General features: G+C 39.7%; 2 protein-coding genes across 2 annotated transcripts; both read left to right on the top strand.

The window, feature by feature from the left end:
• Positions 1–915: 915 nt before the first annotated feature.
• On the top strand, positions 916–14,198 carry LOC134814650 (uncharacterized). Its single transcript, XM_063822810.1, has 12 exons — positions 916–995; positions 1,182–1,230; positions 1,350–1,411; positions 2,768–2,825; positions 3,114–3,289; positions 3,425–3,485; positions 6,122–6,232; positions 6,466–6,593; positions 12,956–13,068; positions 13,269–13,375; positions 13,570–13,701; positions 13,952–14,198. The coding sequence occupies exons 1-12, from the start codon at positions 918–920 to the stop codon at positions 14,098–14,100; spliced, it is 1,224 nt and encodes a 407-aa protein (XP_063678880.1). The 5' UTR covers positions 916–917; the 3' UTR covers positions 14,101–14,198.
• LOC134814651 (uncharacterized) lies at positions 10,409–11,825 on the top strand. Its single transcript, XM_063822811.1, has 2 exons — positions 10,409–10,467; positions 10,819–11,825. Exon 2 carries the CDS (start codon positions 10,827–10,829, stop codon positions 11,670–11,672), a length of 846 nt encoding a protein of 281 aa, XP_063678881.1. The 5' UTR covers positions 10,409–10,467; positions 10,819–10,826; the 3' UTR covers positions 11,673–11,825.
• Positions 14,199–14,954: the final 756 nt, after the last annotated feature.

Genomic DNA, 14,954 nt, shown 5'->3' with positions numbered 1-14,954 from the left:
GGGTACTACCCCAACGCTAAAAAGACCATTCTAATTGTCAAGAATCCCGAAGACGAAACTGAAGCAGAGACTCTATTTTGGCATCTTGGAGTTAAGATCACGACATCTGGAGAACGTCACCTTGGTTCTGTGGTAGGCTTAAAGAAATTTAGGGAAGATTTCATCAAAGAAAAAGTTGAGAAATGGATAACAGATATTGAGCAACTTGCTGATATTGCATCTAAAGAACCACAGCTGGCTTATTCAGCCTTCACCAAAGGATTATGCCACCGATGGAGGTTCTTCATGAGAACAATACCTGATAATGCAGAGTACTTTGCCTCACTGGAGAGCAAGATCATGCATGTGCTCATTCTAGCCTTCCTTGGTCGTCCAGTCAACCAGCACGAGAGAGATATCCCCGAACTTCTTGTTCGGTGTGGCAGGCTAGGCATCATCAATCCTGTCAGGATAACATCCCGTGAATATGCTTACTCAGTTGCAGTAACTAAAGACCTTGTGAGTTTGATCAACCAATAAGACCAGGAAAATCACCTAATTTGTATAATTTTAGGTAGGGTTGCTTAAAGGGGAGGGGCCGCCAATAGGGGGCGCTTTAGAGAAATTGAGTCAGAGCACGAAAAAAGTGACAGCCCTGAGAGAATAGTCATGCACGTGTAAGAAGCTTCAGAGCTGAGGGGCCAGAGAGAATGAGAGGCCGAAAATATTAGGGGTAATATATTAGGGTTGTAGAAATTGGGAGTGAGATGGCATGAAGAATGAGATACTTTTAAGATCTCTATTCTCTATATTGTTTTCAGCTGATAAATTGTAAATATGACAGATCCTTGCAAAGGATATTGAGGGGTATTAGGATCCTCATTTGATATTTCTATCATTAATAATTAATCATGATGTATGTAATCTCTTAGATTCCAATGTCAGTACCACCACAAGTCAAATGGTACCAGAAAGATTCCTTCATCGGTCTAATAATTGAGATCGTTGATCCAAAGGTAACTGTTAATTTTTGTTAAATCGGTAACCGTGTAACATTAGATTTTTTCAACACAATTTTCGCTATTATCTTGTCAAAAATGTTTGTAAAACTTTTAACGACACTTTTAAACACTTTGCTACACTTTGTTTTTGGTAAATTAACCTTACTGTATTTGAAGTTTTCATGCTCAACACTTTTTCAGAGAGAGTCAGTGAAAGTCGATCTAACCGAGTCTTCTGTTCATTTTGAAGGTGAGATTGGCAGTCTCGCAAAGTAATGCAACGCTACCCGATTTACACTTTTATTTGGTGTTCAATTATTTGAGAAGTGATTAAGAAAATCTGAATCTAACTTGTCATGTTTGTTTCAGCCGAATCAAGTTCTGGAAAGTATGAGTTTGACATCACCCTATACAAAAAAGTAGATCCTAATGTAAGTTCAAAATATAACTGGTTACACCTCACAGTGTAACACGCTGAAAACATCACTGATATTTAATGTTATTTCCAGTTGGCTGCCCACACAAACTGCACACACAAATCGACGAAACTTTTAGCGAATCTAAGCTTGACCCATATATGTGTTATCCCTGAAATGTTTGTATAATTCTGAAAGATTTACTCAAGGATTACGTGTGGACAGTAACTTCTGGGCCACCTTGCATTATATGTATACATAATACTGATCACTGATGGCGACTTGTGTCACTCTCACCGACCTCACTGATTGGTCACAGGTCAAAAATTCAGTCAGGACCGCGAAATTTTGGTTCAGGAGACGGCAGAAGAAGGTTTTCTTGGGAATCAAACTTTCCTGGTACCTCGATAGTGTCTTTTCTTTTCATCAAAGTTTTCTCCGGATAAACAGCTTCCAGTACCTTGATGGCGATTTGTGCCACTCTCACCGACCTCACTGATTGGTCACTGGTAAAAATTTCAGTCAAAATCGTGAAATTTCGGTCAAGGGGACGGCAGAAAAGCTCCTCTTCAAAAATCTTCCAAAATCTCTTTATTATATTCTTAGTATGATTTTCCGTTTATCAAAGCTTTCTTTGGGAATAGTACTTTTAATACCTCAATCCTGTCTTGTGCCATCCTCATTCTTCTGTGACCCTGTACGATGGTCATTCAAGAAAAATTCAGTGAAAACAGTGAAATTTGGGTTGCGGTGAGCTGAAATTCGAATATGTCTTACCGGTAGGACATATTCAAAATTTTCATTGCATCAAAGTTTTCTCCGGATATACTGCTTCCAGTACCTTGATGGCGACTTGTGTCACTCTTACCGACCTCACTAATTGGTCACTGGTAAAAATTTCAGTCAAAATCGTGAAATTTCGGTCAAGGGGACGGCAGAAAAGCTCCTCTTCAAAAATCTTCCAAAATCTCTTTTTATATTCTTAGTATGATTTTCCGTTTATCAAAGCTTTCTTTGGGAATAGTACTTTTAGTACCTCAATCGTGTCTTGTGCCATCCTCATTCTTCTGTGACCCTGTACGATGGTCATTCAAGAAAAATTCAGTCAAAACTGTAAAATTTGGGTTACGGAGAGCAGAAATTCGAATATGTCCCACCGGTAGGACACATTCAAAATTTTAATTGCATCAACGTTTTCTACGCATATACTGCTTCCAGTACCTTATGGCGACTTGTGTCACTCTCACCGACCTCACTGATTGGTCACTGGTCAAATTGTCAGCCAAAACTGCGAAATTTCGGTCAAAGGGACGACAGAAAAGCTTCTCTTAAAAAATATTTTTTGGTCGGCTTTAAAACAATTTCTTGCAGAGGTTCGATACAAAGATTAAAGATCGCAGAATCAAGGTCGTTATTGCGAAGGCAGAAGGTTTGAAAATTATTAATTACTGTACTGGACAATATTTTTCCGTTCCAATACTTTAATGGTTGTTTGTTAAACCTTTTTTTTAAAGATTTTATAAACAGTCCTCACAGCACTGTATTATTCCCGCTGCTCTATTAACATTAATCTTTACCCCAGAAACTAAACCTTAATCTAGAGCCCAGAAACTAAACATTCCACTGTTGATCGAATTTATTGGGCAATTATTTCGCCCATCAAAAGTATGGTGCCCAACCCTTTTACCCAGAAAATTGATATAACTTTCATTCGCAGACTGTCACCAAGAATGGAGCAGACTCACTCCAGACAAACATCGCTGGCTGAAGTTTGATGTCGACAGTGTGGATTTGACTGACGAGGAAACTATTGCGGCGCGCAAACTGGAAGACGCGAAGAGAAAATTAGAGGATGAGCACGGACCGCTCCCTCAAGATACTAAAGTCCAGCATGTACGTGAGGCCCCACAACTTCCGTACCCGGCGATTATGCTCCCGCGCCCCGCGGTTAATTAAATTGGATGATATCGCAATAATAAACTTACTTTCAGTACCAAAATTCAAAGCAATAACTTGTTATATCCACAGATGTCCAGTATGCTGAACTCCGACGATATCACCCGAGATCTCGAAGAGGCAGAAAAAGAGAGTAGGTTCTCATTCAGCATTCTATATATTTAATCATTCTGCTTTCCAAGTTTGGGAGTTTGGGGAATTGTTGATTATTGAAAATTAACTTTACCCACAATATTTTGCTGAGAAAAAATAGCCCCACGTTGCATGTGGCCCCTTTCTATTGGCTGTGAAATGTAATCTTCTAGAAGTGTAAGTTGACCCGTAAGAAATACCAGGATTTGTGGGGGCGGGCAGTGTAATTACCGGAGTGTAAGCTTACATTGTGAGGTGGTTTACTGTGTGCTATAACACACAGTACACACACACAGGTACCCAGACATATAATTAAGAAACAAAAGATCACTATATTGTAAACATTGTGTGGTAATATTACTCCTCCGTTTCCCAATGGGAAATTGCTAGCTTCTCTTTTATGTTGGTGTGGCACATTCGCGGTTGGAACAACCCTTCGCACTAAATGTTATCATTCATCATGATTCTCATTTATTCTTATAGGAGTATCGGTGTCATAAAACAACAAAAAAAGGGGGGGGGGGGGGGGGGGGGATGACCATATTAAAGTATATTAAATTGGTTATAACAGGGTTTCTGGTTGCTATTGAGGAGATTTCGAGCTGGTTCAAGATACGATAATCGGAACCGCCATAATATACAAACACATACATAAAATATATTCCAAGCGGAAATTTTCCACATTTGTCGGAGTAAAGTAGATGTTTACAGTTACGTGGTCCTATTAAAACCACCTGGTCACTGTTACAATGTGTTTTGTGCTCATTATCAAGCTTTAAGTTGTGTGAGGTCAATCAGGTGTAACTACTCAACTACTGACAATTCAATTAGCGAGGGTACTTACTTATTACCTTCTTTTGTTCTCGTCAAAATGTCGATTTCTCGCGTTCACGGACCAATAATTTTAAAGATTGGAAGAGATAGTCAACAAGCCTTGGCCTTGGGGCCTAGAGTTATTTGTCTTCGTTCGAGTATGTTTCCAAGAGATAAAAGAGTCCAGTCTGTGAGAGACCGCACTTTGACTAACCTCCAGATCGGAGCATCAATTAAACGCAAACTTTACGAACTAGAAGCAGAAACAAGATCACCGGAATGTGGTACCTCCAGTTCCAGCCAGGTCCCTCTCCCACCGAGCCCTCTGATACATTCTCCACTCCCACCGAGTCCTTTGGCACGAGTCCAAGCTGGAAGAGTTGCTGGCTCTGTTCGTCGAGTAACAATTAGAGAACCCGCTCTAAACCGATCCAAAACCGCAAAAGATGCCGGGTATCGTGGTATGTTCAAGAACAGGAGCTCCTTCAAGAAGAGTTTCAACAAGGCTCGAGCTATGACGCTCAGAAAACCAGCCGGAGGAACGTCGAGCTTCAAGAAGAAAAGTCTGAACAGAGTCATGTCCCTGAAACAGGGTGAGCTGAACCGAGGATCCTCTGTGAAGAAGGGAGGGTTCAACAGGGTTCTATCAATGAACAGGAAGCAGCTACAGGAGCTAACAGGAGAGGCAGTTGGTGAGTCTGATAATGAGGACCAGTACACTGTGATCATCCAACGCAACGACCAGTCCGATGTTTGGAGCATGCTGGGTGCTGATGAGGCCCGGCTCTCCAGTATGAGGAAGTTCAGGTTTTCATCAATAAGGCGGTGGCCGGACAGTGACGAGGAGGAGGAGGAGGAGGTGAGCCCGGTGAGCCAGGCAGTGTGGGACGGGTATCTGTCACGTGAGGAGCAGTACGAGTTGAGGAAGAAGATATTCCACAAGGGGGAGTATATGATCCTGAACTATGCGCTGATCCTGATGTTGCTGACAGCAGTGTTCAGTATCATATTTGTATCTGTGTGGCACGCTTTTCAGGACAATGATGTGGGCATGTATGTTATGTTGGGAGTGGCGCTGTCTATTTTGCTGACTGTAGTCAGCTTGGTCAAGATACGTCTCAGACTTGCGAGAAGAGCTCCGGGTGGGTATAAGTTTAGAAGAGATGAAAAGTCTACCGTTATCGACAATGTTGGCTGTGAGCCAGATGTTGAGAAATGTACTGAATTGGAGAAGATTAGTGACGTTTAGATTTCAGAGAGTCGAGATCAGCAAGAGAGTCGTATAAATCAAAATACGCGATGTGGTGAAAAAGAAACGAACGAGTGCACGAAAGCTCAAGAAATGCTTGTCACGATAAATAAAAAGTGGACGTTTTTACGCCGTACTTTTACACAAAGTTTCTTACATTAGTATGTAACTTATATTAAGACAAATTTTGTTAGTCGTTTGAATCTAACCGATAAATGCGGTTACTTCGTCAATTTATTTATAGAACTAGGCTCTAGCTAGCGGGTTTTCTTATGTATGGCTGATTTTATAATTTCTAAAGTATCAAAATGTTATTCATGTGTTGAAGTCCACACCGTGATAAAACGCGAAAATTTAAAAATTGAAAAATTGAACCGTTAACGTTATCTAAATATCAAGCAAGGTTATATAAATAACACTCAACTTCAAGTTTGCCGGGACTTCTTCCTGCAATTTGAAATGATTCTGTTACCAGTGTGTTACCAGTTTGTTACCAGTGTGTTACCAGTGTGTTACCAGTATGTTACCAGTTTGTTACCAGTGTGTTACCAGTATGTTACCACACTGTATTTCAGTGTACGACATGCTAAAGAACAGCTACCTAACTATCTACAATTCTGTGGTGTGGTTAGGCTACTTCTACGTCTTCTTCGTATCTCTTCTCAGAGTTGCTATTGAAGGCACAGGTTCGTTATCAGACTACTAACGTTGTAGCCGTTTTAAAAATGTGATTTAAATCATACCACACCCGGTTACTGACTACTGAGGGTGTAACAACTTAGTAAGGTACGTGATTACAGTATAACAAGTATAGGATTAACATAAATCCATTAGCGCAGATTATTTATCATACCATATTGTAGTACACTATTGAAGATTGTAAATATATATAGAAAATGAACTTAAAACACCCTGTTAGGTGCGATAAAAACGAACTACGCCACCATGAGCTGGTTGCTGAGATCCTGTCAACAGACAGTGTTCCTGGAGATTATACACTCGGTTACCGGTCTTACTAAAACCTCTACTTTTGCTACTTTCGCCCAGGTCAGTAAAGAGTGTTTCAATCAGGTTGTAGATTATTTCCTAAACTTTCGACTGAAATATACTGGTCTGGTATGGGGGTGCTTTTTTACATTTTTCTTCTCATCAAATTATTTAGATTATATAAACACTCATGGTAGGTACACATAATGATTCATGGTAGGTACAAATTTGTCGGAGGACTGGTTCCTAAAAACAGTAGATATTCCAACTTTTTTAATTCCATAAAACTATCCGCAAAGTAGCATATTTTTATACTGTATACAATATATTACACACAAATAAATGTTTATTTTGGCCGTATATAAATTGAACTACTAAGAATAGTTCCCACCCAAAGACAAAATTAAAACGCTGTGGACCTAGGTCTTCAGATAAACGGTTGCCTTGCTGTGTGGATTGCCCTATTATTATATATATATATATAGACTAATTAATAATTATTCACACAATAATAATTAGTACTAATTAGTACTATAGTTAGTACTAATAATAATCCACACAGTTACATGAAATAAATTTCGTTTAGGTAATATCAATCAGGGAATGAAGATGTTGATTTAACCCAAATATCAGCACTCGGAAATTAATAAGTAAGCTCCATTTCGTCTCAGGCTGTTCATCTTGGTCTCTGCACTAAGTACACTTCCCATTTTAGAGTATTTTATGCTCGATGGCGATGGCAAAGTAAGACAGTATCAAATTTCTTACTTATTATATTCTTATATTATATATTTTTATCCGGTTTCCAGGGTAACGCTGATTAGCACACATGACAAAATCCTCGTATATTCGTAACCAGCTAGCCTAACAGTGCACCTCACAGTTTCTTGACTTGTCTCACGCTAATATTACCATGCTTCTATCCCTGTTATTACTCCCTCTGAGCATGTCATACCAGACAGATGGCGGAGGAGATCCCTGTAGAAGAGGAGACTACAAGGTTTACCCTCACTCTACTGTTCACTCTACTGTTCAGGACTACGCTGCCTGGAACCGAGCAAGTAAATCAATCTGTGATCTCCACTCATCCGTGCACTGCTACGATAAAGAAAAGGCTGAGAAGAACAAAGACTGCGGAAACTGCGACTATGTGCTCTCGCCGGAGACATGGTACAAGTTCTCTAAACCTAATGATAAGATAGTGGTGATAGATACAGAGAGTCAGTGTCCTCCGCAGGGACATTGTAACGGTTACTACGCACTCACCCTGTTGAGAAGTAGCACTTCTAACTTCTTGTTCCCCGTAATATCTGGACGTATTGAGAGGGGTAAAGCTGATGTGTGCTGGAGCAACAACGGTGATTTCAATAAAACACACATGGTTGAGATAACAGAATGTTCGGATGGTGGGCTTCTGTATAAGTTCCCAGCCTCGCTGAACAACAAAACATTGTGTTCTCATGAGTCTAATGTAACTTGTGGGACCGACTCAAACACAACAACAGGAACATTGTACACTCCAGCCAGCTGGTGTCTGACTGGAAACACAACCAATCCAGACCCTGAACCTAATCCGGACCCTGAACCTAATCCGGACCGAATCGTGGACCCGAATCTGACCCCCAAAAAGTGCTATCTATCGGTCTGAACAGCGCCGTTTTGGTAGTTCTCGTGATAGCCCTGACCCTTTTTGTTGTACACAAATTCTGTATTGGAAAGGGAGCGAGGAGAATCGAGCCTCAAACTCCTCCATCAGCACTAAACGAAGACTTAGAAGCAGTGCCAGAAGCTGCACCTGAGAAAAGTGACTCAGCTAATAAAGAATCTGAAACAGGAGGAGGGCTGAAGAGAGGACCTGGATTAGATCCACCAACTCCCCAAAGTAAGGGGACTCCAGCACAGGGGCCAGTAAGACAGCAAGTTCAGCATGTGCCTGCTGCAGAGATAGAGGAAGATACAGAGCATTGTGATAATGATATTACTGGGAAAGACAAGTTTTCAGCAGTTGAAGGTGGCTCATTTAAAGTTCATAAGGACCCCAGGGGAGAAAAAGGGGGACCTAGAAGTAGAAAAGGAAGAGTTCTGACTGTTCATCATGATGAGCTGGAACCACAGTCCGAAGTTTCAGTAGCAGGAGATGATGTCCTATCTGGAGCGATATTACAGAAACAGGTGGCAGATGGGGCTACACGGGACGTTGTTAGAAAGAAAAGGAGAAAAAAGAAGAAAGTTGGGCCTTCTAATCTTGAAGGAAATTCTAGTTCTGATAAAGCATCTCTTATAGTGCCAGTCTAACAAGATGGAGCTGTACGCTAATTAGAAGGCGATGTGTTGGACGTAAAAGTTACTTAAATTGGAGGATTCACTTGATTAAAGAAATGTAAAGAAAGACTAACTATTTGATGTATTTAACCTCTGAACAGTGAGACCACTCGATGATCAGAGGTCTTCTTTTTCTCCAGAAACTCTGCAGTACCCGCATAAATTAAAATGGATTTCATAATTAAATTGGTCAGTCTTTGACATAGTTTCTGGTTATTCAATTGTAAGTCTGAAATTTGTGCCATTTATTAGAGTAGAGAATTTGTAGAGAAAAGGCGTAAAATACGTCCTGCTTTTTTGTTCATTAATTTATGATAACGTGTTGTAAAATGATTGTCCAAATTCAGATTCAGTGAAGATAACTATCAGTCTCGTAGTATTTTGATATTAGGGAACCAAGGGGTCTTGATGTTTGATGTACATAGTAATGTATCTTGGAATGTATCTTGGAAATCCTCTCTACATATCTGAATTCTGAATCTATCGTTTGTTCATTATATATCTGACTCCATCCATAATTTCTTCTGTTTGCAATAGTAAAGTATAAGATATCGAGTCGAAATGACCAAAAACGACCTCCGGACCTCTGTCAGTCACAGAAATATAAATAGAGCAAATGAAAGAATATATCACTAGCTTAGCTTATATGTCATGATGTTAGTTTGAAGCCCTCTTTTCATTGTTTAAGTAACTATGTTTTTAATTCCTGGTCAAAAAGTCAAAAAGGTTACTACGATCATGTTATATTGCGAGCCTTCTTGTTTTGGTCAGTACAGACTACAGATAATAAAATTAAACTAACTGTTGAATTTCGATCAGGTTAACCCTTAAACAGCGAAGCAAATATGTGCTTGTTAACGGCGAAGAGCACTCCATATGGACGGCCCCCACGTGACATACAATTTGGATATCGATCCTTTGGGTCACGTGGTAAGATTTTTGGTCCCGTGTCATGAAATAACGTAATAATTTTCCCGCAAATATCTTAGGCTTGGGCGCTGTTCATCAAATTAGATCATCATTATATCCTGCAAAAGTAGAGCTACTTTAGTATCAATAACTCAATTTTCTTAGGCTTGGGCTTCGATAAATGCGATCATTGTCAACGATGAAAAATAAAATGCTATCTTATTCGCAGTTTGGTTATTAATATGGTTAGTAAACGAGTCTCCAGGCTATGTGCATGGTTCCTGTCCGGATGATTTTATGTTGAGTAATTTATTGTTCTCGAATCAATGATTTGTTTACTCGTCACCAGTCCTTAAGAAAATTGGTGTTAAGATACCAGGATTGATCATTGATCACGATGAGTTTAAGTTCACAAGATTCAATTTGGTAGCAGAAGTTTGCCAAGTCAAAACTCAAAAGTCGTGACTTTGCATCGACACAGGGGTGTCACAAATTTTCAAAGTTTTCTTGGAAACTACTTTTGTTCATTTTTCATGCTACCCTGATCATTATGAGCTGAAAATATTTTTTTTCGGTTTTCGAAGTCCGCACCTACCCCTTCGATATACGATTTTGGACTCGAGGTTCCCCCTGTAATGCAATCTTGGAAGGCAGGCCTCCCTTTCGCAATACGAGCTCGGAAGCGGGAGCTCTGCCTTCAGAGGTACGTATCGAGATTCGAGAATGACTTGGACGCATTTTTGTTATAAGTTTTACAGTTTTTCTTCGTCTCATACGTTTAATAATTTGGAAACGTTTTTTGTTGAAACACTTATTTCACTTAGTTGCACTTGCACTTGCAAAATACTACGGTTATAACGCTTTATTTAATAATTGTATTACGTATCTGAAGCTAAGAATGTCATAGGTAAAGCTCAATTAGCGACTTTAATATCAGTAATTTTAGCATCTCTTCAACATTATAATTAGTTAATATATTATCCGAGGCAGCCATGATCCTTAATATCCCATTATCACTGGCTGTTATTTGTTCACAAATCTCCTATAATTTCAGCACCAGACATGTTCGTTCTGATCCTACTGGTTAGTATACTCTCGCAGTTAACTATAACACGTGCAAGATCTTTAGAGAGGATTGAGAGAGTAGAAACAAAGGCCTGGCACCTGGCCATGAACCTGAACCCGGCAGACGGGCACGTCATGGGGTACGCTGTTGGTTGGGCTCAAGACATCTTCATTGGAACCTACACTGAGGCTCTGACTAAAGATTACTTGAACCGAGTGATCTGGAACCACCCCGTGAGCTACATAGCCATTGTGAGACACCAGGGAGGGGAGGTGGACGCAGTGAAAGTGTTCCGATTTACACAGAGTGGCAGGTCCCTTCTCTCCCGGTTCCAGGACATGAACCCGGGCAGGGACGTGGTTACGGAGGGTGGTCCTCTCCAAGAGAGCGTAAGCAAGAATGCTCAGAACATGGGAGACGACCCGATATTTTCTGTGGGAGGAGACTTGGCTTTCAACTGGGCATATACCGATAATGGACACAGGATCGTGATGACAGGAGGGTTTCTGTCACCTACCGGTGTTAATGACGACAACACCCACGGACTGGGAAACGACTTTCACTGCAACCCCCTCACCGGAGTCTCTCTCAGTGACCGCTGGCCTCACGAGATATCCAACATCCAAAATTGCCCAAATACCTTGTGGAGTACATCGTGCAAAGTTCAGCTGCAGGGCAGTGACGCGGGGACGCAGATTGGCAGTAACCTGATGAGCGGACCTGTTTACGGGAACTATGCCATCTACGTGTCTGAAGACGCGACATCATTCCGGGACCCGGACAGAAGCTGGAACTTGAAATGGAAGTTGAAAACAAACTCACATTCTTTGGCTAAAAATTAACTTATGTTGTCAAGCATTCAACGGTGTTCGTTGAATATAAGATATTATGTAGTTATATCCTAGGTGTCTAGGTATTATTTTTTGGGTTTAAATACTTATCTTTATAAACTTTATTAAAATTGTGCGATAAAATTGTAGTATGATATAATGTCTGATTCTTTACCCTTTAATCATAGTTATCAATCATAGTAATCAATGATGCTAATAAGTCTTCAATATTGCAGTACGTTATCAATCGTACGATATTTGAATAAAATAAAATATATGGTTGCCTTGACTAGAACATACGCGATAAAAGTAAACTAGATATTTAATAAAACCTTTAGTTCATCAAATATTCAAAAATGATAATATTCTTTAGTTTAACTACGATAAGTACCGGACACTACAAATAAATAATAAATAATAAAATTTGGTAGCTTAAACACAAAATCTAAGCCCAGTGGATAAACCACAAAACTTATGCTCTATTGTGTGAAACAAAGATACTAGATCAAGATAACTATCAAGGAGTGTATGATTAGGTCATAAAAAGTTTTGGAACGAAGATGACATGCTTATGAAGCGAGCTAACAGTCTAAATTGAGTAAAACTGAAGAAAAACAAGAATGTGGAAACACTTAGATAATTGTGCTTCATTAAATTAACCTCATAAATGGTGATGATCTTCCGGCTCTGTTGATGTAAAGAATTCACTCCTGAGTCCTGATGTTATGTATTTTTGCGGGTTAAAGCTGGTCAGGTCTAACGTTCGTAGCAAAATAAAATAAAATAACGGCCACATCTTTGTTAAAATAACTGTACAAATCATAGTACAAATCACATATTACGTTATCAGCCGGAGGGGAGGGGGGGGGGGGGTTTCCAAATGATTACGCTAGTGTTATTTTGACACCTTAGCTATGTATAAAATTGATTACGGAGGGGGGAGGGGGGTTAAAAATTTGCCAAAAAGTGATTACGCAATATGTGAACGGTCCCATAGTGGTGTAATTTTCTGGATTTGACTCCTCCCCTCATCTCTCTGATCTCCCTCATCTCTCTCATCTCCCTCATATCCCTCATCTCCCTCATCTCCCTCATCTCCCTCATCTCCTCATCTCCCTCATCTCCCTCATCTCCTCATCTCCCTTATCTCCCTTATCTCCCTTATCTCCCTCATCTCCTCATCTCTCTCATCTCCCATATCTCCCTCATCTCCCTCATCTCCCTTATCTCTCTCATCTCTCTCATCTCCCTCATCTCTCTCATCTCCCTTATCTCCTTTATCTCTCGTATCCCAGGTGGTTGGAAGAGCAATTGTGTTATTTTGTGTTGTTGACGCGGAACCATCTCTCCAAACCTCCCTCTCTTGTTATCTTCTCGTGGTAGCTTGGTGTGCTGTTGAGGTCGTCAGGTATATAGTGTATTAGTTATTACTTAAAACGCATTCAGTTTAATTTTTAAAGTGAAATTATTTGGACAAGCAGTAAGATGCCACAAACAGGACGAATTCCAACTTCTTAGTACTAACAATCTTTGATATGAGCATTCCAGAGCTGTATTAAACAGGTCAACTACCAACCGGTGAAAGTTAACAATTACCAATGGTCGCAGGTACCCATATTACATAGTCCAGATTTACGAGTTATACTTCCCTAAATTAATGTGGCTGAGGTACAATGTGTGGGTTCCTCTCTATCCTATTGGATTGATATGTGAAGGTCTGTATAAAAACACTAATTCCCATTCATTCTTTATTCGATTTATTCACATTAGTTTTTTTATAACATCGTATTAATTAAACCTTTTTTGTCCTCCAACAAATGATACTACTCTTACATGTTAATGCTCAGTGACGAGATAATATGCGATATATATCTAGACTCCCTTTAAGTAACCACCAGTAATGTTTCAGCAAGTTTAGTGTATCAGTGTATAGAGTTAGTGTCACAGTCAGGGCGCCTCACTGTTACTCTACCCAATAGTCTCAACGTTGCTTTCGACTTCAGCCTCTTCCTCAAGATTTACCTTGCTGCTCCTGCAATTGGTAATTGGATCTAATTTGCCTGTGTGAATTTCAATTATGGTGTACATATGATTTGTTTTCGTTCTTATTTTCAAACATTTTGGTTTTATTGGCCATCAATTAGTAGTGGATCTAATTCTCAACCTCAGTCGTTACTAATAAGTCTTACCACTATACTTAATACTTATAGGTCGCGCATAAATAATAGTAAAATTGACAAAATTAATTGTGATATTAATATCACTGAAGTTTAAATCCACTCTATTCTCAGGAGGACTGTTTTTATTGATGCACATGGGATCTCAGCGAACGAAAGCAATGAAGAAACTTGCAAAGTTAAAACAGATGGAGGACGTCTATCATAAACAAAAAGATTTGATAGATATCAGAAAGAAAAAAGAAAGTAAAAAAGCTAAATAGATAGCAGATACATCATCTTAATCTATGTAAACAGTGTTAAGGACCCATGTAAATTTCAAAACATCGAGAGCCCACAAATTTATTAACGGATTATCGAAGGTATATCGTAAATAAGGAAGATTTTCACCCTCAATAAAGCTCAGGGACCCTTATTTCGACTGAATGTTATCCAAAAAAGGTTTAAAAACCCCATTTTAAGGTTTTTTGGCCGAAAGTCTATGAAGATAACATTCAATCGCGTTAAATTTCAGGAGATGTTAATTGACCTAACAGACGCGACGCTCATGTATCAAATGATGTTATCAAAGTGCGGAAGGGCTTTTTTGTTGTTGCCAAAAATGGGCCAAAAGCCAAAAAATGTTAACAAATCCCCTATTATCCTGGCCATAATGTTTTGAGTGTTGCATTCGGGGAGGGACCTAGCTGTAGGAATTAGGATGTTCTCAAATTGTAGCTGGGATTTGGGGGTTGACTATCTTTTTATCTTTTTGCCATTTTTTGCCAAAATGCCCGTTTTGGGCATGTCTATATTGTCGGGGGGGGTGTCACGTCCGTCTATGTCCGCTTGTCTCATAGAATCCAAAAAGGACAGGACATAGGCGGACATAGGCGGACATAGGCGGACATAGGCGGACATAGACGGACATAGACGGACATTGGCGGACATAGACGGACATTAGCGGACATTAATGGACACCTAAATTGCTAAATAAAATGTTCAATGTTTGCTGTTATAGGGGGATCATGTTTTTTGTCCGTTCGGTACCCTATATTTTCAAAACGGACAAAAAATAGAGCGGACAAAAACGGACAAAAATGGACAAAAACGGAAAAAAATGGAAATAACATTTAGA

The sequence above is a fragment of the Bolinopsis microptera genome, chromosome 5 (genome assembly GCF_026151205.1).
Source record: "Bolinopsis microptera isolate Bmic1 chromosome 5, MBARI_Bmic_1.0, whole genome shotgun sequence".
NCBI lineage: Eukaryota > Metazoa > Ctenophora > Tentaculata > Lobata > Bolinopsidae > Bolinopsis > Bolinopsis microptera.
This window is presented reverse-complemented; position numbering and strand designations above follow the sequence as displayed.